This window comes from Mobula birostris, chromosome 6 (assembly GCF_030028105.1).
Source record: "Mobula birostris isolate sMobBir1 chromosome 6, sMobBir1.hap1, whole genome shotgun sequence".
Taxonomy (NCBI): Eukaryota; Metazoa; Chordata; class Chondrichthyes; order Myliobatiformes; family Myliobatidae; genus Mobula; species Mobula birostris.
The window spans coordinates 162531954-162559631 of record NC_092375.1 but is presented as its reverse complement, the minus strand read 5'-3'; the positions used below and the strand labels follow the sequence as shown (position 1 = coordinate 162559631).

The window sequence follows — 27678 nt, the reverse complement described above, 5'->3', positions numbered from 1 at the left end:
TGATATATCCAATTTTAGCTTCTCCCTGTCAAACTGCTTGATCATCCCTTTAAGCTTCCTACTCCTCAAGATCTCCAATACTGCCTCTTTCACTATATTGATATATTGCAGGACATTATTGTTCTTTTCCCTACACTTAATAGCTTCTGTGAGCTTGTCCATAGCAAATAGAAATGAAAAATATTCATTTAAGATTCCACCCACCTTTCATGACTCTACACATGGATAACCACATAATATTTAAGAGGTCCTAATTGCCCCTTTGATTTTAATATACTTATAGAATCTGATATGATTCTCCCTGCATTATTCTCCGAGGATAACTCTATCCCCTTTTTGCCCTTCTGATTTCTTAAGTGGACTCCATCCATTATGCTCTCCAGGGCTTTGCTTTATCCCCAGCTGACCTTTGCCTCATGTTTCATGACCAGGGCTTCAATATTCCTAATTAGTCAGGACTTGTGGACCATTCCTATCTTTTCTGATATATTTTTTAAATGACTGTAATTATGGTGGCTGGTCCTAACTGCTATCTGAGCCACTGCTTAGCCTAATTTCTTCTTACGAGGTCAAGAGCTGCCTTGTTTCCAGTAGGGCTATCTCTACTTTGCTTGAGAAACATTTCCTGAACGTAATGGATTCTGTCATCTAATCCCTCAGTACTGTGATAGTCCCACATTAGAGAAGTTAAAATCACCTACCATTGCAACTAACACACATCAAGGTTGCTGGTGAACACAGCAGGCCATTGCAACTATATTATTTCTATTGTAATTTACAATCTTGTGCATATTTGACTGGTAAACCTTTCAAATTCCAAAGTAATTCTTCTGTTGCTAGAACATTTCAAGTAAATTAAATGACCTAAATTAGTTGGCCCAACCATATGAAGCAATATTATCAGTGGAGAGTAAACTCCAACTCAGCTTCTTTGCTGTATTGTTTACTTGATTGATGTTGGCAGCTTTAAAGTTTCAGCTCAATTGTTTTGGCTGGGAGTTCATATGTAATTTATCTGTCTGCCCTCCACCCTGAAACATGGCACTGATAACGAAATACAATTCTGAATTTCTGCAGCTCACAGGAACACAGACCTTGTTTGAAAATCCAAAAGCTAGCATGTGCCATGGGCATTATCATAGCCAAGGCTAATTCTTTACTTTCAAGTTCCTGCAGGAATCACTGCTGATTGAGTAAGAATGCAAGTCCTGGCTTTTTTCCCCCTCTAACTAAGAGACACTGAGGCTTTTGTGGTATTCTGTTGCTGTGATTGAGCTGTATGTGGTCCGCCCAGAGTGGGAACCACATTTTGACCTATTTTCCAGCGGATAATCCAGAAGAAGATGGAACACCCTTGAAATTAGAATTAGGCCTAGCAGACCTGAGAACTGGAGGCATCTTTTCACACAACTAACAGTAGAAATTTGGAAATCACTTCAAGTCTGTGGATACTGGGTTCATTAAATTTTTTTCCTGATTTAAAAAAAACTTTAACAATAGATACAGGTTGATTGGGATGAAAATATCATGGTGGTTGTGAATCAGATCATAACAACATAGTATAATCCCGTGTGAGCCAGCTGGTGGTGTAGTGGTATCTGCACTGGACTTAGAGGACAGCAGTCCTGGGTTTGTATCCGGCTGGCTTCTTGCATACTTTCCATCCGTGCTGGGTTGAGCATTGAACTAGCAATGCGATCTCATTAAAAAAAAACAGACAAAAATATGAGGGAAATGACAAGGTTGCTGCCTGATGTACCACAAGGCACAGAAAGGAACAGCAACAACAACAACTTGCGTATGTGTGTAATAGTCTTGAGGCTTGGATGACTTACTAATGGATACACAGTATGCTTAGCTCCTTTCTATACTGACATACTTGAGCACAACTTTTCTTCTAAACCATTTTTCTGTGAAGTAATATATAGAGGCCTAACCTCCCAATGTGAGGATATAGTTGCAATTAAGGAGTGAAGCAAAGATTAGTGAGGGGTTGTGCTCTGAGGGATGGTCAAGCAGACCTGGGCTTAGTTCCTTTAGAAGAAGGAGAGGTGAAGAGATGACTGCAATAAAACTTCTACAACATTCATATTGGGTTGGACAGGGTAGATATTCAGATTGTTTTCCCAGGCTGAGGTACCTGGAGCTAAGGGTCACGATCTCAAAATAAGGGGTCAGCCAATCAGGACAGCAATGAAAACAACATTTCTTCACCTAGAGCATAGCTGAATCTCAAGAATTCTCCATCCAAGAGAGCTGTGGGGGCTTTATGTTTGGATATATTCAAGGCAGTGATTGATGCTTTGTATGTTAATGTAATCTAAGGGTGTGTAGTTAAGGGAAGGAGGTGATGCTGAGGTAAAAGATCAGCCATGATCTGAATCAATAATGGAGTAGGTATGAGCAAAATGACATGTTCCAGTTTCTGTTCTTTAAATTTTTCCTGACTGAACAGATAATTGATTTCTTATTTTCAACTTTATAGCTGAAGTAAATTTAGGAATGTTAGTGTACCTGTTTCTGCAAGGCTGTGCTGGTTTTTCCAGCACAATTCCCCAGAGGCTGTTGAGCCTGCGGCACGGATCAAGGAATTTCAAGAACCTTGGTAATTTTGGCTCAGATCTAACTTGCAAGCTCTTTGGCACTTATTTAAGGAACATTGCTTGGAAGCTGGCCCTCATCGCAAGCTGGCCACGTCCTCTAAATTAATAGTCATCGTAAAGGGCCATTGACCGGGAAGGTTAACTCTTTCTCACCTGTCAAAGATATTGAAAGATCAACTGAACATCACAGTTCTCTTTTAATCACTTGGATGATGACAGGTGCTTGTGAATACTGCCAGTAGTTTGGAAGGAGAATGTTGTAGTCATTCAAGTTTGAAATTTTCAGGAATATTTAACTGGGTACTAATATCCTTATTTGAAAATGCAAGTAAGGCTCTATACAGCTATGCATTAGCCTTAACCAAATGGAGGGTAGCCTACTTCCATCAGAGGATGAGCACCTGTCTGCTGATGCTTAGCCACCTGCTGTATGCCCGCAAGCTGAGCAGTCTGTCAAAAGAATTTCTAGGTTGCACAGTTCTTCCACACGCAGTTGTAGTACAGTCTAGGCCTTGACAGAGCTTAGAAGCAGTCCTGATTTTTTTTTTTGTAAATAAATCCGAGTTAGTAACATTTTTATCAATATGTTCTCACAGGCTATAGCTGAAGGATGAAAGTGTATGACATTAATTTTTTTAATGTAACAATTGCTGGTTCCCTTTTCTAATGTGAGCACAGTTTGCTGATATCATCATTAGCACAAGAGCTGTTATACATGTTTGGTGTGCTGTGCTGTAAGTGACTTGTTTGGTGCAAAAAGAATCTGAACAGATGTGTCCCATAATTATGATGCAATCCTATTTTTGTTCAAGAGCTAAAGCAAACTTTGGGACTACATTGAGCTGATTTTGACTTTGCAACCTAGTTGATCATTGACAGGTTCCCTGCCACAGCAGATCAGATAACACATTGTATGTTGATGAGGAACCAGGATTGTCATCACTTAAGGATATTAGTAATTTCAAAGCCTAGTTTTACAAAAATTGTTAGAAATTGCTTCATGAAAATCTGTTAGAAATCTATAATTTACAGTATAACATTACCCATAGGAGAAATGTGTGTATGAGGAATATTTCATCATTCATATGGTTATACCTATTCTTAAAATGACTGCATAATTTGCAAATCATTTTTTAAAATTTTCTCCACTCCTCTTGATTCTAAGCATCTTTTGAGGGAAAAGTGCAAGTTTTTATGCAAAGGAAATGATCTGCAGTTGATGGAAATCTGAAACAGCAAATAATATTGGAAGCTCTCTGGAGGTCAGGCAGGATATACAATACAGAAAGAGAAATAGAATTAACATTTCAGATCAAACACCTATAGTCAGAACTGGGAAAGAATGACCACAACTTAGAATGCTAACTCAGTTCCATCTTTTGCATTTCTGGGGAAAAAGCATATCTAAATGTATCCCTTGTAAGCTAGGAAGGTTTAAAGGAGCATCCACTGTGGTAAATATTGATAATATGGAGAAATATAAGTGAGTCTGTAAAAATGCGAGATTGAAGGGAAGTTATGCTTGTCACTCTATGATTACTTATACATAGACACACCACTTCTTGGCTCTATAATGATGAGAATTACTGAAAGGAAAAAGAGGTACAAGGTGGAAAAACAAAGCTCTTGGAGCAGCTTTCATGTTCAGGAAATAGGTTACCATTCAGGTCTAAAAAGCTATTAATCCCTGAAATAATGAAATATGCCACAATCAAAGATAAGGAGCAATAGTTTTGGTTCAACTAATTTCCTTGAACTGTGGAATCTACACTCAGTAGCCACTTTATTAAGAACCTCCTGTACCTAATAAAGTGGCCACTGAGTGTATGTTAATGGTTTCCTGATGCTCTAGCCCATCCACTTCAAGGTTCGATGTGTTGTGCATTCGGAGATGCTCTTCTGCACACCACTGTTGTAATGGATGGTTATTTGAGTTATTGTCTCCTTCCTATCAGCTTGAACCAGTCTGGCTATTCTTCTCTGACCTCTCTCATTAACAAGGCATTTTTGACCTGGAACTGCCATTCAGTGGATGCTTTGTTTCTCATACTATTCTCTGTAAACTCTAGAGGACGCTATGTGCAAAAATCACAGGAGATCAGCACATTCTGAGATGCTCAGATCACTCCTTCTGGCACCAACAATCATTCCACAGTCAAAGTCACTTTGATCACATTGCTTCCCCATTCTGATGTTTGATCTGAATAACAACTGAACCTCTTGACCGTGTCGGAACACTTTTATGGATTGAGTTGCTGCCATATGTTTAGCTGATTAGATTGTTGTATTAGCAAGCAAGTGCACAGGTGTACCAAATAAAGTGGACAGTGAGTGTATGCAGCGCTTGTTTTGGCTGATTGAAAAAATGAAATGCTTTGAATTGTTGATTATTACTCATTAACAACTTCTGAAGCAGAAAACCAATACAAACTGTACTTTAAGTGAATATCAAACCAGAAACAGGGCAGAATAATTTATGGAGCTTGACCTGACTGAATGATTATACTGGTTTGTGCAGTGGATTGACATTGCCATTGCAAATTCTCCAGCTGGAATTTCCATTTCCAGCTCTTGTTTTGTTTATGTACTCATTATAATTTAAGTTTGGATTTAATGAAGGACACTTTTTTTTTTCAGAGCATTTTTTAAGGACCAGCAGTTCCCATTCGGACAGCAGTGGGTTTGCAGAAGATCCATCCTCTGACTTGACTGGACTGTCTCAGGTAGAAATGTTTACTTTATTACAATAAAAATTATACATGGGAAATGTTGCATGGAATTTAGAAAGAGGTGAAAATGGCAAAGGGGGTTGGGGTAAGCGACAGATTTGAGCTTCAATCTTCAGGTACAGATCTCAGAGAGCAGGTCTTTACTGAAGAAGTCCGGCCTCACACTTTCTAAATATTAATTGGAACCCACCCATGCAGATATGACTTCTTGTTGAGGGCACTTCTTCCATTACTTTTCTCAGCTGGTCCTGTCCTGTGTTGTCTCTACTCGTTCTTCCTGCTAAATCCAAGGTTTCACCTGTTGCACCCTTGAATGTATGTGGCAAGTTTGTGGAAAGCTATTGTTGCTACACCATGTCCTATAGAATTTGCAATTTAAAATAATTAATAACCACCTGGTGAATTAACAACCCAAAGCAGGTTAAACAAATTCGTGGGAGACCGTTCAGTTGGTGAATTCCTTTTTACGATGGAATGTTGGAACACACATTGAGTTCTAAACTGGTAGCTCTGGCATTAAGTCAGCTCCTGGATATCATAATCTGCTTGCTGTTTATATTTCCAGTTGACCTACGCTGTATGAACAGGAATGTTTTCAGCCACATGTCTCACAAATTTGTGAATGTGCTATTTTGGACACTATTTTGCACTCTGTATGGGGTCTCCTATGAAGAGCTACCCACTCCAATTTCGTTGATGTTCTCTTTCTACCATCTGTATTTTTCAATATATTTTTTTGAAATCTCAATGTTTACTGTATTTTCTTACTACATCTGCACTATTCAATTAATTAAAATTAAATCACCTTTTACAAATTGCCAGTTGAAATTTAAGGGCTTGAAGTAAGCAACATGCCACTGTTGTGAGTTTACGAAATATATCCGACTCTACGATGTGCATCCAGTCTAATTACCCATCTAAATTAGCCTTGCTTCATCAGTGGGTGTCAGATTTCTAATGCATGACTCTTAAGACCAACTTTAATGTCTAATAAATCTGTTCTAACTGCAATTGAAATGTATATCTGTGGATACTGTTGACCTCTTTGGTGGCAGAGACCCAGCAGATGCTGTAGGTCATATATTTAAGAATTTTAAAAGCCGAGAAGGCGATACTTGTATTTGTAAAATAATCAACATTGATTTTTAAATTGGACAGCTGTATTCCCTATCGTGTCCCATCTGACTCAGACGTTATGTTGATTCACGTCTGGTATCACATTCAGATTCAGTGGAGCTTGCATTGTTCATTCCTCGTGCTACCCTGCACCTAAAGCTTTGTTTCTAGGAATCTTGTTTTTTTCAATAGATCAGTTGACATGGTAATATTTCTTATACTGACTACTTGTTTATTGATTCTTGTACATATTATTTATAGACGGACATTATTTTGGATTAACCACATAAAAACTTTTCAGACAACTTGCTGCGTCTTAAATGCTCTTTGCTTCCCTGTCATATATTTAAATAGGAAGGTCAGGTCTGTTGAATTGAAATTTCTGTGGCAAAAAAACACAACTATCTGTAATTTATTTCAAAGTCAGTTGATATGATAACGAGATACTAGTAAATAATGATTGATGAAAAGTTAACTGTTGAAGATCAGATTTGAAGGCTTTTTGTTTAAATTTTGGTCTTATCTGCATTGCTTATAACTGATCCAAAGTGGATTTTATTTTACCCATATTGTAGTTTTGGTTTAATACTCCCTTCTTTCTAAACGACTGGGCTATGTATATTTATTTGATTTGTATTAAATGAACAGCTAAATCAATACCATCTATGCAGTTTCTGCAATATCTGTTACAGTAAGGCAGCACTCCTGAGCCAGTTTTTAAAATGAAAAGGCATGCAGATTTTCAGTTTAGAGAACTTTTAGTTCTAATAGGCCCACAATCATTGAAATACTTTTATGATTGTAATTACTGAAATGAGCCACATTATTTTTTGTCTGCTTGATGGTTGAAATGCTTACCATCCTGTTATGAAAACTATAATAACAACTGAATAGCACGTAACTGACTTCTACAAGAACTCTGTAATTCTTAAAAAAAATGTGACTCTTATTTATAATCCTTTCATGTTGAGCTTTTTTCCTGGAAAGAAAATGTCTAACAGCATAAAGCTATTTTATATAAGATGACAGAATGAATTTTCACCTGAATTATTTGTATTTCCTATTTAATTCTTGTGCTCTATCCAAGGGGCCAGATGGTTACCTGCAAGCAATGGGAAGCAGTGCTGACAGCTGTGACAGTGAGACCACAGTCACGTCCTTAATTGATGATCTTCAGACACCTCTGAGCAGTGACCAGAAGTTTTTCACTCCATTTCAAATGCCAGTGGATGATATGACTCTGGACCTGAAGGAAGCAACTTCAGATCCAAATGTGGAATTAGTTTCTGATAATGTGGTGGAGATGGACAGTGAGGCAACTACTGGTACGGATGGTTGCACGCAGTCAGCTGACCAGAGTGCTTTGGGTTTTATTGATGGTGAAGTGGAGCTGGACACAGAAGGTGATATGAAGTGCGAAAGTGAGGAAGATATTCCTACATACTCTGGACATCCTGGAGCACGCCAAAGACGGAAGAGCATAGACTCTGTACTCAGTTCCAAGCCTGTTGCTGCTACTTCTGAAGCTTTTGAATTTTCCTCCTCGTCGTTAGGTAAGATCACCACAGTACTCGAGAGAGCAAAAACAAAAACCTATGCTGTCTCCATTGCCTCTGGAAGAACAAGGCGTCCAGTGACCAAAGCAAATGATCGAATCATGAGAGAAGGGGAGAGGGCCTCCAGGAATGAAACTATTGCGAAGCTCAAACGATCGTCTTTTCAAAGGTCCAGCTCTCTTCCAACTAAACTGCTGAATCCAGTGCGAGTGGTGTCATCGTTAAACATACAACTGGCATCCGATAGCAGCACACAACACAGTTCACCAACGTTCACCTACAGATATTCTGCTCAGGAGGAAGGGGAATTACCAGCTGAGGATGAAAATGAGCAGTTAGTGTGCCGATCAGAGCTTTTTATCCCAAACGAGATGAAAGAGAAAAGTAGGAAGCAATTCGCTGTGAACAAGCAAAATGCAGAACCACAACATAGGTTGGCCTCAGAGACACTGTCAATGCCGGCATATTTAACACGATCCTGCTGTTCCCTTCATACACTCCCTTCAGAGTGGCAAGACCAGCCTCTGTGTGCTCACGCAAGAACCAGGAGCACATGCAGCATTCCCAACCTCGGGGAATCTACCTGTACATCACCTTATGGGTTCATGTATCCTCAGAGACCAATGTCACACTCTTATCGTCACAGTTCAATGAATCCTCCGTCTGCTATTGAATCACAGCTCCGTCGAGTCCTTACTGAGATAAGGAGCACGGTACAGAATCTTTCTCGGGTAAAGCATAACTTAATTTCAAGAACTGAGGAAATATATTTACTCCGTTACAAGAGTCTAAGAGTGAATTCTGTCCGTAGTACTGAGTAAATCACACACTTCTGAAAAACAACTGGTTGACAGTTTAATGTACATTTTGTTTTGTAAAGGGAGCTTAAAGTGGGTTCAGAGTTACACAGCATTGGCATGCTACTGATGTTTAGACCATTTGAAAGAGAGCACAGGCCCTTCAGTCCACCTAGTCCATGTTGACCAGGACTTTTGCCTGCATACCTTTCATCCATGAACCTATCCAAGCTTCTCTTTAATGTTGCTTCTGAACCTGCATTTACCGCTTCCACTGGCAGCTCGTTGCACACGCACACCACCGATTAGATGAAGTTTCCCCTCTGATTCCCGATAAATATTTAACCTCTCCCCCTAAACCTCTGACCTGCAATTCTTGCCTCAGCAAACCTGGGGTGGAAGCCTGCAGACATTCACCCTATCTATCATCATCTTCGTCAGCCCATCACTCCTACTGGAGGATAGGCCATTGACAGCAGCTTAGCAGAGTCCTCCCTCCCGGGCTAGTCTTCCAAGTTTTCCAGACGTAGCCCGTCCTTCGGTGTATCCCTCTTCCCCCAGGGATGAGGTCCCAGGAGCTTCTGTTGGTGTTTCTGTAGCACTGGGTTTTTATGGGATGGGGTTGCCAGCCATATGTCCAACCCTCCTTTCGCAACCGGACACGGAACCGCTGGTGGAGTTCACGCTATCTATCTATCTATCGCTTCCTTCATAAGTTTGTATACCTTTAAGATCTCCTCTCATTTTCATATGTTCCAGGGAATGAAGTCCTAACCTCCCCCAACTCAGGTCCTCATGGTAATGGCACCGTAGCTTTACAGCGCCAATGATCTAGCTTCCCCTCCCACTACTGTCCGTAAGGGGTTTGTACATTCTCCCCATGACCGTGTGGGTTTTCTCTGGGTGCTCCAGTTCCCTCCCACATTCCAAAGTTGTGTGGTTTAGGGCATGCTATGTTGACTCCAGGACCATTGTTTGATATATATGTGACAAATAAATCGAATTGTACTCGACAACATCTTCATAAATTTTCTCTGCTATCTATCAAGCTTATTGATATCTTTCCTGTAGGTAGGTGACTAGAACTGTTCACAATACTCCAAATTTGGCCTCACCAAAGTCTTATACAACTTCAACCTGATAGACGAACTCCTGTACTCAATGCTTTAATTTATCGAGGCCAATGTACCAAATGATCTCTTTATGACCATATCTACCTGTGCTGCCACTTTAAGGAATAATGGATCTGCATTCCCACATCCCTTTGTTCTACTGCACACCTCAGTGCTCAACCGTTTACTATTAAGACTGGTTTGTCGTCCCATTGTGCAACACCTCACACTTGTCTGCATTAAATTCCATCTCCCTTTTTTCAGCCCGGTGATCCAATTCACTTTGCTAACTTTGCTAGCCTTCCTTGCTGTCCAATACGCCACCTATCTTAGTGTCATCCACAAACTTGCTGATCCAATTTACTACATTGTCATCTAAACCATTGGTGTGAATGATAAGCACTGATCCCTGTGGCACACCACTAGTCACTTAAAAATCTCTCAATAGTGATTGTTGCAGTCTTATATTTAACTGTTCATCCTATATTTATCTTCAAAACCATCAGTTCACTTCTCAGTAATTGCATTTGCTTGTTAACAAAGTCATTTGTTTGATTTACAGATCCCAGTCTATCAGGGCACTGACCTTTCGTTTCCATACTATCCATCAATGAGGTCAGGCCTTTTACCTATGTATGAAGTAAGTTGTTTTAACTTAAATCTGTTCACATTTGCGGTGTTCAAATTTTTATCTCAAGGTCTTTTCGAAATTTTGCAGCTGGTGGATGGAAATGACATAATATTGTTGGTAATCCAACATGTTCTGTTATTGTTTAGTCAGTGTGACCATTGGAAAAACCAGCTACATCGGTACAGCTATGCAAGTTCAAATTTTCATCCTAAATGCGTTTCCAATCGGTACACCCAAAATGAGTTTTGCTCTGTAGTACCAGGGTAGAGTCATCAGGTAACAAGTCCCGGTGGTTATTGGAGATGGCCTGGCAATTGTGTGCATAGGTGGCATTTGATACTTCTCAGGACAGGAGTGATTGTTATCTGCTGGATGCTGTGTGCTTACTTACCTGATAGGTTACAAATGAGGTGAGTACTGTACTAGCCTTGGCAAACATTTTCACTTCTAATGATGGTTGGGAGAAGTTAGATTTTGTTGTTAAATTGATAGTGACGCCTGTGTTATCTGCAGTTAATTAGGGCTGCAGTTATGTGTTGTGGTGCATTACTGTTAGATTTTTGGAAATGGTATTTGATCTTGATCCTCTGCCACATCATTGAAATGGCATGAAGTTGCTGAATGTGTACAGTGGATGCAAACCCTACTCAGTAGAGGAAGCTGAACATTAAAAGCATCTGTTTAATAGTGGAATAATTGTTAATTATAATGATCCATCTCTGGCAGTTCAATGGTTCATCGTACAACCTGAAATCCTTACTCCTCGCAGGCATCCATGAAACAGAAGAAAAAAAACCCCAAAGAATGAATGACAGAAACTGTTAGAACCCCAAAGCCACCCCTCTCCGTCCCATGCACAAGCAGCAGCAGAAGCAACAACTCCCCTTCTCCCCCACTTGCTCCAGAAAAAGCATCTGCCCCCACCACTCACCATGCGAGCAATAGCAAAGCCCCCCCAGAGATAGTAATATTGAGTCCACCAAAAGCAACTGTCCATCCCAGCACTTCGACATCTCAGGCAGGCTGTCTCTAACTAGCGAGGGAGAGAGAGTTGTCGCTCCTGCCACAGTGAGAGGGAGAGCAACAACGCGCTATTTCAATGTTGCAATCTGCAGTGTTATTTATTCGAGCTCCCCTGACTCAGGGGCCTCCTTTCGACAGCAGCATACACTGGTGTCTCGATGTTTCAATTTCCCGCAGCGCTTCAGTCAGCAACACTGACGGGGAATTGCTTGTCCACAGGGCTTGCACCCTGAAGGTGCATGTCCTCCAGGTCGCACCCGAATATATCGAAAATGCCAGCTCGGTGACTTCCAAGAGCGAGAACCTGCCGCCATGAAGAATCACGGCTTGAGTGCAGCTGTGGACCCCAGATTCAGACAGGACCCCAGTCACCTTGAAAAGGGAAAAAAAAGAGACGTTAAAAGAGAAGACGAACTGGAAGAAGTTGCCTAGATCCACAAAAATGGCTGACACCATCTTTGGCTCCTCCCACTCAAAATAATTGTTACAGGATTTTCAAAATTTTGTTTGGAAATATATAAGACTTAAAATATTCCACCTATTCCAATGTACTTGTTTCTAGATCCTTGGCTGTTTATTTCTCAATCTTTAATCTAATTACCCAATTTCCCTGGTGCCTGATGCATTACTTCCCTGTTTTGTCAGCTTCCACGCTCAGCAGTTTTGGGATTTGTATGTGCACAGATAAATTTGAGCAATGACAAATGTCATTACACATCTCTGCTGCAAAAAAAAAATCTCTGAGCCGGAACAATTTTTCAACCTTCATGAGATTGGATACTAATTTTGTTTTTCACTAAACTTTTCAGAATACATATCAAGAACTGCAGATGATGAGAAGAAATCTGAACTTTTTTAGAACACAAATGATGGACTTGGAATTCATGATGCTGAGGCAGCAAACTATGGTGTATCGACACTTAACCGATGAGGAGAGGTAAGTTCTATTGTTCTCAGAATTTATTTTCAATGGAGAAGTGTTACTTTCATCTTTCTAACACTATGTTCCATAGTTATTTTTAAAGGATCCATGATTTAAAAAAAATCCATATCCAGCAGACAGACTCTGCAAAACTGTTGTTGTTTTTTTTACCAGTTTTGAATGTCAACAGCCGAAGGATGGATTTGAGACAGAATTGTTGAGGCTAGTATTCATGATGTAGGTTTATTTAAAGAGACAGTAAGTTTCAGTATGAGAGGCAGTGTGATCAAGACTTGACTGGATGTTATTTTTGTTGCTGTAGGTTTATGAAATGATACTCTCTCCATCAAAAATGAGTAATTATTTATTTGAAGGAACCTAATGTTTCTGTGTTGGAATATTGCAAATAATTTTCTTCAAGTTCCAATATTCTATTATGCATTTACTGTAGTTTTAGAACATTTCTATTTTAAGCCTTAAAGGTAGCGCCATATTAACCCAGTGTTCATCATAACTTGTGGTGCCTTTCATTTTTTTTGTTGCTTTATTTCTTTCTAATGTCAAAGAGATTAGATAAAGATAAGCTTTACCTTTGTCATTTGTACATTAACACCTAGAGTGCAGTCCAAATATGTGCTGGGTGAGCTTGCAAGTGTCACCATGCTTCTGGCGCCAACAGAGCACGCCCACTATTTACTAAACTGTATGACTTTAGAATGTGGGAGGAAACCAGAGCACCTGGTGGAAACCCATGTGGTCACAGAGAGAATGTACTAATTCCTTGTAGACAGCAGCAGGAATTGAACCTAGTTTGCTGGTTATTATTAAGCACTATGCTAATTGCTATGCCAACATGCTGACCTTGCAGATCACAGAAAGAATACAAACTCTTCCTGTTTCCTGTAACTTTAAGTCTTATCCCAGTTCCACACTGACCATCTTCTACACTGTTACAATAAGGCCCAATACAAACACGATGAACCACACCCCATCTTTAGACTGGACACATTGCAGCCTTCCAGACTCGATATAAAATTCTCAAACTTCTGATAACTTGTTTTCTTTGTATTAGGACTGACCATCTTCATTGCAAATCATCTATCTTTACAGTGCCCACGAATGGAGTTCAATTCCCACTGCTATCTATAAAGAGTTTGTACATTCTCATCATGACCGAGGAGGTTTCCTCAAAGTGCTCCAGTTTTCTTTCATAATCCAAAAACATACAGTTAGCGCAGTTTTTTGCCCCCGTCCATGAGCATAACCTGACTAGCTATGAGCTGTGAATCACTGCACAATGTCACCCTCTAAATGCCTCATCAACCACCCCAATCCCCACAGCCTATCGTGGTTAAGTTGGGGCCAAGACTCTCTGTATCTTCTCTGCAGCTTAACACAAACCTGTGTTCTCTTTCCCAGTTCTGATGAAGGCACATTCATCTACTTCTCTTTCTAGCCATGCTGCCGGACCAGCTGAGAGTTTTCAGCTTTTACTGTTTTTGAGTATGTAATGTCTTGTTATCAGAGCTGTTGGAATGTGAGCTGCTCATTTTAGAACTGTTGCTAAATTTGAGCTTGCTCAGGTTGTAAAACTTGGCTTCAAATTGTGATATTTTTTATGAATATATGGTGACACTTTGGGCAACCCCCAGCACATCCTTGGGCGTGTTGTTTGTCAATGCAAGCGACACATTTCACTGTATGTTTCGATGTACTTGTGATAAATAAATCTGAATCTGAATCCAAAACCCAGAGCCACACAGATCGGCTGTAGGTAAGTTGATACCACTTATTTGTCTCTGTCAAAGGCTGTTTATCAAATTGGTTGCACAGATGGAAATACAGCACTTAAGAAGAAAAAACAAAATTGAGTGCCCTGTGTGCCCTCATAGTTTGATGTTGATGGAGATACAATGTGCCATTGACTTGTGAGGTGGTGTAACATATACCTCTATGCTAATTCACTGAAATGTAAATCAATGCATATTCTGAGTACTGAAACTTAAGTCAGATAATCTCTTCTCTGGGGCAGGCAAGAAGCTGACCAGCTGCAAGGCCTTCGGAACTGTGTTCGCATGGAGCTGCAGGAGTTAGAGCTCCAGTTGGAGGAACGATCGTTTGCTTTGGAGGAGCAGCTCAAAGGCCCGAGCCAGTGTCCGATGTTCAGGCCACCATCTCATGCTGTGAGTTCAATAAACTTCATTACAGACATCCTTGGATGACACAGTAAAACACATACATGTTGCTTTGATGAAAAAGATGTTTAGATTTACTTTGTACTTTATTGTCACCAAACAATTGATACTAGAACGTACAATCATCACAGCGATATTTGATTCTGCGCTTCCCGCTCACTGGATTACAAATCAATAGCAAATATTAAAAATTTAAATCATAAATAGAAAATAGAAAATGGAAAGCAAGGTAGTGCAAAAAAACCGAGAGGCAGGTCCGGATATTTGGAGGGTACGGCCTAGATCCGGGTCAGGATCTGTTCAGCAGTCTTATTACAGCTGGAAAGAAGCTGTTCCCAAATCTGACCTTATGAGTCTTCAAGCTCCTGAGCCTTCTCCTGGAGGGAAAAGGGATGAAAAGTGTCTTGGATGGGTGGGTCATGTCCTTGATTATCCTGGCAGCACTGCTCCGACAGCGTGCGGTGTAAAGTGAGTCCAAGGATGGAAGATTGGTTTGTGTGATGTGCTGCGCTGTGTTCGCGATCTTCTGCAGCTTCTTCCGGTCTTGGACAGGACAACTTCCATACCAGGTTGTGATGCACCCTAGAAGAATGCTTTCTATGGTGCATCTATAAAAATTAGTGAGGGTTTTAGTGGACAGGCCAAATTTCTTTAGTTTTCTCAGGAAGTAAAGGCGCTGGTGGGTCTTCTTTGCAGTGGACTCTGCTTGGTTGGACCAAGTCAGGTCATTTGTGATATTGACCCCGAGGAACTTAAAGCTTTTGACCTGTTCCACTTGCGCACCACCGATGTAAATTGGGTCGTGCGGTCCGCTACTCCTTCTGAAGTCAACAACCAATTCCTTTGTCTTGCTGACGTTGAGGGACAGGTTATTTATTTACTTTTTTTTATTTGTTTTTATTTGTTTATTTTATTTGTTTATTTACTTTTTCACTAATTTCCTCCAGCTCCTGGTTTAACAACTTTTTAAGCTGAGCGGGAGTTTTTATAGGCAGTATTCCAAATCAGGACCAAAGGCTAAATTATAAACAACCCTGAGAATGGACTGGTGGAAAGAACTGATATTTCTTCTTTTGATATGGAACTACCAAAGGCAGCAAAACTTCTTTTTAGCTTTGGCAGCCACTTTGCTTAACTAAAATAATTGAAATAACCTTGTGTTTGACTTTCTCATTACTGTTTCTGATAAGCATTCACACTTTGTTGACTCGCCTCACCTTCTCTTCCCCCTCCACTCCCTTTGCCTGGCTGCTCTCCTCGCCCAGCAGTCCTCACTGGCTCTCTCTCCAATGGTCACCCTGTTCGCCACCCTCTGCAATCCCTGCCTGATTCGCCGTGCCCACCCAGGATGAGTCCCGTTAGGTCCATTCTGGGTACAGTGGGAGCAATCTCATTACAATGGTGCCCTCTGTGGCAAAACAACAATGATATCACGGACCAATGCATTTGCCCTGGGTAGATTGGTGATGGAAGCGGTTGGCCTTTGTGATAGTTCACTCACTACTTGTCACAAACTCAGTCTGACAGGGACGCCTACGCAATTGCCTCAGACAGTGCTGCTGCTGCTGCCAAACAGCTTTTGGTGATGGTGATTGAAGACCCCCACCCTCAGTTTGCTTGCCACTCAGTGCTTCTGTATGTTGTTTAACACAGAGGAACACCAGCAGCAGAGGGAGGACTATGGGCACTAGGCAGGAGAAGGATTCCTTGCCCATGTTTGACTGGGGCGGTGACACTTCATGGGGTCGAGAGTTGTTTCTGAGGATTGCCAGGATCTCTCTCTCTCACTTGAACACACAATGTGGGTCTTTTTGCCAATAGAGAGCACACACCTTTATAAAGTTTGATGAAATGTCTGGTGTGTTGTTGAAAAGGCATAAGCCTCTGAGTACAACTATGCCAGGCATAGTTCACCCAAGTTAGGCAAAATTAGACAGCTAATCTACAGAATCACTGATGCTTGCGTAGAAGACAGTACCGGGAATGACTTTGCTGTGCAAAACTTGCTCCTGAGTGGCCCACTTGATTTTAATATAATTTTGTTCAAGTGAGTAGTCCTCCTCTAAAGTCACCATTTTCTGGTTCTTCTGTATCACAGGAAATGTACACTAATAATGCAGGTTGCATGTCTTCCTCTACTCTCAATGTAATGGAACCGGTAAGTATGCTGGATTTTTGCTGAAGGGTGATAAATACAAACTCGACTGAAACACACTACCAGGTGGTGCAGAAATGCTATCTCTTTTATGGGCTCTAAATATTAACCCAGATTAAGTGTATTCTTCTACTGTGGTTAACATCTTACTGCATCTGAGGGTTTATAAATTCCCATGGTGTAACTTCAACTCTCATTTGGTCAATCTGTTTTCTTACTTGCATCACTGAATGTTACAATTTTTCATTAGTTCTCAAGATTGCAAGTTCAGAATCAGATTTAAAATCACTGGCATATATTGTGAAATTAGTTGTTCTGCTGTGTTAAGTATACATTATATATTAAAAAATAAATTAAATCAGTAGTACAAAAAGAGAGAGATAAAATAATGAGGTCGTGTTCATGGGTTCACTGTCCATTCAGGAATCTGACGGCGAAGGGAAAAAATTGAATGTGTATCTTCAGGCTCCTGTACCACCTCCTGGATAAGAAGAGAAGAGGGCATGTCCTGGGTGATAGGGGTCCTTCGTGATGGAAGCCGCCGTTCTCAGGCATCGCTCCTTGAAGATGTCCTGGATGCTGAGGAGGCTGGTGTCCATGATGGGGCTGGCTGAGTTTACAACTTGTAACTTTGCCCCAGGACACCAGGTGTTGATGCAATCAGTTAGAATACTCTCCATGGCACAACTGTAGAGATTTGTGAGTGCCTTTGATGACATCCCAAGTCTCCTCATGCTCCTAATATAGCCACTTTTGTGCCGCCTTTGTAATTGCGTCAATATGTTAGGCCCAGAACAAATCTTCAGAGATGAATAATACATCCTTTTTCATCTTTAGAGATGTTGACACAGGAACTTAAACAGTTTTCTCTTTCCACTACTGATGCCTTGATGACGACTGGTGTGCGTTCCCTTGACATCCCCTTTCTGAAGTTCACAATCAGTTCCTTCGTCTTACTGACATTGAGTACAAGGTTGGTGTTGCAACACCACACAATTTAGCTGTTCTGTCTCACTACTCTATGCCTCCGCTTCACTATCTGAAATGCTGCCAATAGTTGTGTCGTTGGAAAATTTATAGATGAAGTTTGAGCTGTGCCCAGCCACACAATTGTAGGTGGAGAGAGAGTAGAGCAGTGGACTAAGCACGCATCCTTGCGCAGCAAAATGTTTATTGTCAATGAGGAGAAAATGTTACTTTTGATCTTGTTCTTCAATGAAGAAGTCAAGGATCCAGTTGCAGAGTGAGGTACAGAGACCCAGGTTTTGGAGGTTGTTGATCAGAACTGGGGGTATAATTGTGTTGAACACTAGGCTGTAATCAATAAACAGCAGCCTGACATGGGTATAACTATTTTCCAGGTAATTCAATGCCGAGTGGAGAATCAGTGCAATTGCATCTGCTGTAGACCTATTGTGGTGATAAGGAAATTGCAGCAGGTCCAGGTCCCAGCTTAGGCAGAAGTTGATTCTGGCCATGACCAACCTCTTCATCACAGTAGATATGGGTGGCACTGAGCAGTACTCACTAAGACAGCTCACCTTGCTCTTATCAGACGTTAGTTTGTCTGTCGACCTTTTGAAGCAGATGGGAAACTCCAACTGCAGCAGTGAGAGAGTGAAGATATCCTTGAACACTCCCACAAATTGGATGGCACAGGTTTTCGGAGCCCTGTCAGGCACACCATCAGGACCTGATGACCTGTGAGGGTTCACCCTCTTGAAAGATGTTCTGATGTCAGCTTCTGAGACAGAGATCGCAGGGTCACCAGATGCTGCAGAGGTTCTCACAGGTGTAGCTTTATTCCCCCTTTCAAAGTGTGCATAAAAGACATTGAGCTCATCTGAGAGTGGTGCATCACAGCTTAGTAGGAAGTAATGACCTGCAAACTCTGCCGGAACTGACCTGCATAAGATTCCGTTTCTCATCTTAATTGGAACTGCCTTTTTTTTTTTTGCTCTTAAAATAGCTTTCTGTAGGTCATACCTGGACTTCTATAGTTCTACATCATTGTTCTTCAATGCCCCACAACTAGCCCTCAGTAGACTACATAACTCCTGGTTCATCCATGGCTTTTGGTTTGGGTATGTCTGATACCGTTCTCAAAGGCACACACTCATCCACACAGGTCTTGATGAAGTTGGTGACAACTGTGGCGTACTTGTTCAGATTTCTAGATGAATCCCTGAATATTGTCCAATCCACTGACTCAAAGCAATTCTCTAAACATTTCTCCAACCCCCTTGACAATACCTTCTTGGCCCTCACGTCTGGTGCTGTGGTCTTTAGTTTCTGCTTGTACATTGGGAGTAGAAGTACAGCCAGGTGATTGGACTTTCCAAAGTGTGGCCGTGGGATGGCACAATAGCATTATTGATGGTGGTCAAGTGTGTTGGCTCCTCTGGTTCCAGAGGTGATGTGTTGGTGGTTGTTGTTCAGAGACCTCTTCAAACTGGTCTGGTTGAAATCCTCACAATGATAGGGAAGGCATCAGGGTATGCTGTTTCGTGCCTGCTGATTATGTTGTTCAGCTCCTCCAGTGCATGGCTGGCATTGGCCTGGGGTGAAATGTACACTGCTACCAGGATGGTGGTGGAATAAAAAGTCTCGGCTGATAAAATGGATGACATTTGACAGCTAGATGTTCCAGGTCGGGTGAGCAGGACTGAGACAGAAATGTCATGTCTGCACCATGGTAAGTTCATCATAATGCATACTACACCTCCTCTACTTTTAAAAGACTGAGTTGTCCTTGTGGAGAATGGTGAAGCCATCGGGCTGCAGCACTGTGTCCAAAATTGCCGGTGTGAACCATATTTCTGTGAAGCAAAGTACACAGCAGTCCCTGATGTCTCTCTGGTACAGCAGTCTTGCCCTGAGGTCTTCAATCTTATTTAACAGAGACTACATTCGCCAGCATGGTAGTTGGGATTGGGGGTCTAACGCCCCTGCATTCCAATTGTACCTGCAGACCAGTTTGGCTTCTGCTCTTCCGTTTTCTTAAAGGGCAACTGCACTTTTGACCTGAGTCTACAGACCAGGAATCATCGATTTTGAGTATCAAGTGATTTTTTTTTTTAAACGTCTTAAAACAATGTTGCTCACTGAAATGACCAACTATATGAGACCTGAATGGGAATATTTTATGATTCCCATTGGAGCTGCACACAAATAGTCACCCTTACCGGTATCAATCTGACGAAAAATGTTGACTCAGTCTCTAGGAAATACTGTCAATTATTTCCATGACTGTATATTTCAGTTAGTCACTCACTCGGTAAGAAGTGTTTACAAGGTGTGCAATGCTGTCTTATTGAAAGTTTTGAAGATGGGGATTGTCAGCCATGGTTGGCTGCTCATCAAGGAGAATGAAATCTCTGGTCTCAAACCTGCACTGCCTTGCGACTATACCTACCCACGGGGAAGGCTTTGGGAGTAAATCCCAAGGAAATATCCAGAGCTGGAGTCCCTAAAGCAGTCCTACATAGAGTTCAATGCTCACTAGCAACTTCTGCAGTGCCATTGGTGTCAAACTGTGGTCTCTGCCGTTCCTTTGGATTCATCAGCTTCATGGAGAGGGGGAGCCTGCTGCATGGGCAGCAGTGTGGTCTCCATATTGTACTGTCCCGGCTTGTGTATACAGCTAGGATGTGACATCTGTGGTTGACCCCGAACAACAGAGGGCCCCTTGTTGATCAATTATTACTATAGAAGTGCTGAATTTTATCAATTATTAGTTGTTATCAACTCAGCTGGATAGTACTTGTGGATAATGAAGTATATTTTATTAGTCCTAATAATACATAAGGACGAAAGTGACACTTTCACCTTTCCAGCCAGTCAATGGTGATGGTTATTTGACTAGTTTTTTTCCAAAGATTTATTGTTCAATTGGCTAGATGCAGTATCATTGCACTAATAAATAAAATATGTCTATTTAGTTTGGTCAGTAGTGGGACCAATTAGTCAGTTCTTTTAAAGAGCCAACAAAATGGATCCATTTGTAGTGGGAGATTATATATTGCTGCGAAAGTGGTGAAACATTGAATAATAGGCATCTGATTTTTAATTGTTGACATAGTATCTTTGACATCAAGTTCCTTACTACAATTAGTCGGAAATGAATTCCTAACATGTTGCAAGATGTGCAGAATTCTGTGGATTTTACAGTACTTTTTTCAGAAAAATATCTAAAATGCTATAGAACAACAACAATTCTAAGTCACAAAAGGGGAATTTTAAATGAAACACAGTAAACCAAACGATTGGAAGTTTTTAATTTTTTGAAAGTTTCTGATGCTTTGAGGGGAGAAAATCCAACCACTCTCTAAACTAATCATACAAGTATAATTCCATTGCACAGCAGGAGATAGAATCAGTACTAACGTTCATGCAGTCTTAACAGTCTAACCAGATGAAAGCTTTACTTTGTCATAAAGTAATGAATTAAAGATATAGCTTTAGTTATTGCAATTTTAGGGTTGTAGATACACCTTCTGAATATAAACATTTTTCATTTTAGAGATCTCAAGGATTATTTTCCATTTACTTGTGTGAAATTTTGTATCTTGTTGCCTGCTGTTATAGCACAGATCAAACAAAATAAAAATAAAACACTGCATTAAGTAGGCTTGTTATGCTTGTTGGCAGGAAGAACATTTCAGCAATGTAATGTTTTTAATATGAACGTTGATTGAGCTGTTTTGACTTTGATTAAAATTCAGGTGTCTGAGCTCCTAAGAGAGCAGTCACATCTTCGATCTGAACTGGGCTTCTCTGAACAAATGGGTGAAGAATATGATTACCCACACTCTTACTGTGGCCACTACACTAACCTGGAGTCAGTTTCCCGCTCCTCAAGCCCAGGCTGGATGTCCAGGTGTTCAGCACCGGGCTCTTTAAGTCATGGTCCTACAAGCACACCAACCAATACTGCACCACATGGGAAACCAGTGAATCAAGCTACCTCAACCCAATTGCAGAGCAAACAAGTGTATCGCTCTTCAGTTTTGCTGACTCCCTCACCACCATCACGACCTTCCCTGGGGGAGCCACTTACGGAAAATAGATCTTCATCAGGAATTGTGGACCAAAATCCATTAAGCCAGACATCTGAACCCACTGTTGCTGCAGCATCCTCTCCATCTAATGGAGCAACAAGCCATGTCGTAGATTATCCAGATTTTCACAGTGTTCTGCAAGAGGTTAGTGATCAATTATTTAAGAAAAAAACTTACTGAATAAAAAGACTCCCAGGATCTGGTTGAGGTGTCACTTGTGTATTACCAATATTATAGATGCTGAAAGCATTCTACAAGGGCGGGTGACAACTGGGTCAAGAAGGATTAAATGGTGGGCAACGTCTCTCTGAGGTGGTTATACTTACAAAATGTCCGTTGCTGGTCAGGGATGATATTTTGACAAGGTGATTTTTTTTTTGCTTTTTCTTAAAACATAGAAGATTTCCAGAAGTGTTTGTTTTAAATTATTTTTACTTTCAGATAAAACATTTGCAATCTTATTTGTTCCACTTAACTTAAGAGCATGTAAAGAATAAGTATTAAAGAGCTGAAGCATAATGACACACAGTTGGAAATGGAGCTCATAGCCTGAGTCTGGGGGCAGGTCACAGGCACTGAATTGTGAAGTTTAGAAGGGCAGAAGCTTGAGAAGCATCCATTTTTTTTTCTAGTCTCATGAGATTCCATAAGTAATTTGAAAGAAATATTCACTGTTTTTTGTAAATAATGCTTTGAAGTTGAGAAACTTAGACCATGCAATAGATCACTATTTCTGTGACAAGGATTTTTACGTTTTATTTCCACATCACTTTGAAGGGATGGGTTTATCCCAGGGATTCCCAACCTTCTTAATGCCATGGAGCCTTACCATTAACAGAGAGGTCCATGGACCCCGGGTTGGGAACCTCTGAACCTGTCTTTGAGACTGACCTTGCTGTTGTGTTTGAGCAATACCTTTTCTCTAGCATTCACTTCTATAAGGGGTAGGTTCTAAGGCAAATGATCTCCTTTCTTGTTGTTCCATCCTTCATTTTGTTTCCAGCTCCCCAGATGCTTTCCTTATGATTTGAGGTTGGGTAAATTAGATACAAAATCAGAATCAGGTTTACTATCACTGGCATATGTTATGAACTTTGTTGTTTTGCTGCAGCAGTTCATTGCAATACATAAATTACTAATAAATTACCATATATACTATGGTAATTTATTATCACTATATATAGATAAATTGAATGTGTAGTACAAAAAGAGAGCAAAAAAAAGTGAGGTAATATACATGGGTTCATTATCCATTCAGAAATCTGATGGCCGTGGGGAAGAAGCTATTCCTAAAACATTCAGTGACTGTCTTCAGGCTCCTGAACCACGTCCTTGAGGTAGCAATGAGAAGGGGGCATGAACTGGGAGATGGGGGTCTTTAGTGATGGATACTGCCATTTTCAGGCATCACCTTTTGAATATATCCTCGATGCTGGGAGGCTAGTGCCTATGACAGAGCTGGCTAGGTTTTCAATTTTCTGCTGTTTTTTCTGGTCTTGTGCAGTGGGCCACCCATACCAGATGTTGATGCAGCTAGTTAGAATGCTTACCATGGTAGATCTGTAGGAATTTGCAAGAGTATTTGGTGAGCTACCAAGTCTCCTCAAATCCCTAATGAAATATAGCCACTGTCACGCCTCCTTTGTAATTGTGTCAATATGTTGGGCCCAAGGAAGATCTTCAGAGATGCTGACATCCAGGAACTTGAAACTGCTCACACTTTCCACTGCTGATCCCTCAACGAGGACTGGTGTGTGCTCCCTCGACTTACACTTCCTGAAATCCACTGTTAATTCCCTGGTCTTCCTGATGTTGAGTGCAAGGTTGTTGCTCCAACAACAGTCAACTAGTTTTATCTCACTCCTGTACCACCTGAAATTCTGCCAACAATAGTTGTGTCATTTGCCGATCACGTTTGAGCAGTGCCTAGCTACACAGGCGTGAATGTAGAGAGACTAGAGCAGTGGGCTAAGCGCACATCCTTGATGTGCGCCAGTATTGATTGTCAGTGAGATGTTAATTCCAATCTGCGCTGATGGTGGTCTGCGAATGATTAAGTCAAGAATCCAGTTGCAGAGGGTGGTACAGAGGCCCAGGTTTTAGAGCTTTTTGATTAGTACTGAGGATATGATGGTGTTAGTAGAATAGAATTTTGGAAGCAACATACTCTACAGCATTGTTAGATTTATATTTTCCACAGTTCCCATCCGTTAGTAACTAAAAGATAATGACATTTATGCAGCAAAAGCTAGATACTTTTCTGAGGATTAGGAAAGTAAGGCTAAAGGTATCACATTCTGTTGAATGTGCACACTAGAACTTCCTGGCTCATCTAGGATCCTTCCTGTCCTTAATCTCCTCAGCTGTCTTGTTTGTGAAACCGAGTTGTTAGATCCTGAGATGATGTAGTCCAGAAGGTTCTTCTCTTCAGATGTCAAAAATGACGCAAAATCTCTTGGCTGCAGCCATTTTATTAATTGTTCATCACAGTACAGGTCAGACAGGGTTAGCCTGTAGCAGCAAGTAAAGGAGTAACAAAGGAACTTGAGCATATGCTTTTCTCTTTATACTTTATACTTTATTGTCGCCAAATAATTGATACTAGAACGTACAATCATCACAGCGATATTTGATACTGTGCTTCCCACTCCCTGAATTACAAATCGGTAGTAAATATTAAAAATTTAAATTATAAATCATAAATAGAAAATAGAAATTTGGAAAGTAAGGTAATGCAAAAAAAACGAGAGGCAGGTCTGGATATTTGGAGGGTACGGCCCAGACCCAGGTCAGGATCCATTCAGCAGTCTTATCACAGTTGGAAAGAAGCTGTTCCCAGATCTGGCCGTATGAGTCTTCAAGCTCCTGATTAGTTACTGACTGAGTCACAAGTCAGCATTGCGGTCAAAGGAACTACAGAAGTATGAAACCAAATATATGAGAAGTTGCTAAAAATTGATTGACAAACAGGTGATTATACAAACATATAAACAGGTGTAAAGAGAGCTAAAACTACAATTAATATAATAATCTGGATTCTAACCAACATCTGTTAGCAGCTGTCCAAAGGGAAATGCTACCAGATCCTTGGGAGTAGCTATCTGTTTTCTAGTCTAGTGATGCCTATTACATGGAGAAAAAATGTGGGATTTTGGGAATGTTATAGTGTTAAGTGAGTTGTGTAGCATCCGTATTACTGATGGGATTTCTTTTTGTGCCCACCAGATAAAGGAATCAATTGTTGGCGAAATAAGGCGGGAAATTCTGGGTGGACTTCTAGCTGCGATATCACCAGCTGGTAAAGATGTTGGGCGTAAGGAAGAGAAGATGTGACCACAGTGAGTAACTAGCATTAATAATAAAGTTCTGTTGAAAGATGCTGGAAATCTGATGTAAAAACAAGGTTTTAGAAATAGTCTGCTGGTCCTTTGGAATTGGAGGTGTTCTTTAAAAAAATTATTTAAAAGATTAAAAAATTTAAACCCAGATAAATTAAGATATTGAAATAGATTTTTGGCACCCCACAGTCTAGGCATGTAGTTATCACAGGGAAGTAGGCCCTCTGCCGCAACTCAGAACCAAGCTGTCAACCTGGGCTGGTCCCAGTTGTCTGCATTGGTCCATGTCACTCTAAAGCTTCTTATCCACGTACCTATTTTTCCAGCAGTCATTTGATGTTAGTTTCATTTTTCCCATTTCTCTACCACTAAAGCAGCTGAAGCCAGATCATTAAGTATATTTAAGAGGGGGGAAGATATTCTTAAAGCAAAAGAGATCAAGTGATTTATGGGTAGGAATCATCAAGACCAATGTGCTGACTATAGATCAGCACTGATGTTGAATGATGGAGCAGGCTAAAAACACGGAATGACCCACAGTTGTTTGTTTTATGTTAATAAATGTTTATTTTGGATTTGCAGCTTTTGTACTACTTTTAAATCTAGCAAGGCAATCCACTGAAGCAGGGCATTTTGATTAATTTCCATAGATTCTAAAACAATATTGATGGAGTGAATTGAGTACAATCTCCAACTGTTGAATGTTTATGCCTGCCTTCTGGAAAATAAAGCACTGTTATGTGAGGACAAGTATTCAGTCAGTCCACCTTCTGAGACTGAAAAGATGCATTCATGATCTATTTGGGTTATGATTCAGTGAACTAGAAGGCTCACTTACTGAGTTCATTCAAAGTAAAAGTGAATTCCTTTCTACCACATTGGGCAATCACGCAATTTGGAGGCAGTGCAGGAAATGGAGCTAAGGTAGAAGATCACTAATGATATCTTGAATGACAAACAATGGAGTAGGTTCAAAGAGCTAGAAGGTGTACTCCTGCTCCTAATTATGTTTTTACATGTTGATACTGTTGCCCTTTACACAGGTTAAGATACTGTATACATAGATCCAGGTTATTGAAAGTTAACAGTCTTAGAACTGAGATATTTGATCCAAATTTGTAATTTGTGATGAATTGTACTACCTGAAGTCAACACAAAAAATAAGTCATTTTTGTAATCTGGTTTGAATTTAAAATATTTTGATTTTTGCTTGATATTTTCAGGGAGGAATTGCTTGTTTCTGAAGAATTTATCTTTGGCACAACGAAATGAATTTCTCTACTTGGTTTACTAGCTTTTAACCACTTTTACTGGTTGAAGTAGCCTTTCATAATCATTCTGCTTGGATGTCCAGAGTTTCAGGAGGCACTGTTAATTCAGAGATGGATTGCTTTTTATCTAGGAAGCATTCATAAATGTACTTTGTATGTTGATTAATTTCTTTTCTGTGTTTATTACTTCTTGTAACTCAGTGTCTTAAAAGTGATTTAACACACCTAATAGTCAGATTTAGTAAATAAAACTTAATTTTGTTGTAGTGTTTGTTAGTGGCCTGCTGTTGGGGACTTAACACCTACATTATGTGATAAGATTAAAACTTGAAATTCTGCTTTTACTTAATTACTTATAGGTTACGTGTGCTGTAACACTTCCATAGATGTTTATTTAACATTTTCTTCTTGAAGCACTGACCTCTGTGAGGTACTTCCTGTGCAATACCTGTAACACACGGCAAACTTGAAAAGACCAGAGAATCGTTACTACTGTTTATAATCACAACACTCTTAATATCTGTGAAATATTCAATGTACTGCATGTTAAGAGGAAAAGAGTCTTATGTCGTTTGGTCTTTTTAAAAAAAAAAGTGAGGATTTAAAGAATGAAAAAGTGTCTATCTGAATGCCACAAACTGATTTAGAGGTGGTCTTACACTGAATTTTATATATATATTTAATTCATTTGAAAATTTTGGATTTATTTGATAACTTTGAATAGGATGGGTTGGGATTCATAAGTTTTCAAGTGCCTAAAGCTTTTTTTTTCTAAATGCGTACTTGGTATAAATGTATGATACATATTTACTAAAATGTTTCTTCTATTATGGATCGTATGCTGAAGAAAATTGTATAATAGTTTAACTTGGGATGCATGTGGAATATATTGAAATCACTAATAAATATTTATTTTAACTATACAAGGCTGGATTTTTAAAAAAAATTAAACCTGTTCTGTTTAACCTATTACGTGGCCTTTCCAGAACAGCGTCTCACTGCTGCATGTTAATCATATCTAGGCATTTGACTTGTGTGTGAGCACAACACTTAAGGAGGGAGAGGTGTCAGTGCGATACAATTCAGACAAAATGTACTCTAGTGCTCTCTTTTCTGTTGAGTCGCAGTTTTTTCCAAGCTCCAAACAACTTTGAACTAGTGGTTGTGTCT

At 40.2% G+C, this 27678-nt stretch overlaps 1 protein-coding gene across 10 annotated transcripts in view; it reads left to right on the top strand.

Annotated features, from left to right (window-relative positions):
- The window catches only part of itprid2 (ITPR interacting domain containing 2), a 205409-nt gene extending 177975 nt beyond the window's left edge, over positions 1-27434 (top strand). For 9 of the 10 annotated variants that reach the window (XM_072261755.1, XM_072261756.1, XM_072261759.1 and 6 more), the window contains 9 exons: positions 5241-5326; positions 7536-8735; positions 10476-10553; positions 12377-12504; positions 14522-14672; positions 16783-16842; positions 21564-22043; positions 25125-25237; positions 26461-27434. In XM_072261755.1, coding sequence (XP_072117856.1) covers positions 5241-5326; positions 7536-8735; positions 10476-10553; positions 12377-12504; positions 14522-14672; positions 16783-16842; positions 21564-22043; positions 25125-25232 — 2291 coding nt within the window. In that variant the 3' untranslated portion in view covers positions 25233-25237; positions 26461-27434. The remainder of the gene's footprint in view (positions 1-5240; positions 5327-7535; positions 8736-10475; positions 10554-12376; positions 12505-14521; positions 14673-16782; positions 16843-21563; positions 22044-25124; positions 25238-26460) is intronic. The other variant, XM_072261760.1, reaches the window with a different exon arrangement.
- Positions 27435-27678: the final 244 nt, after the last annotated feature.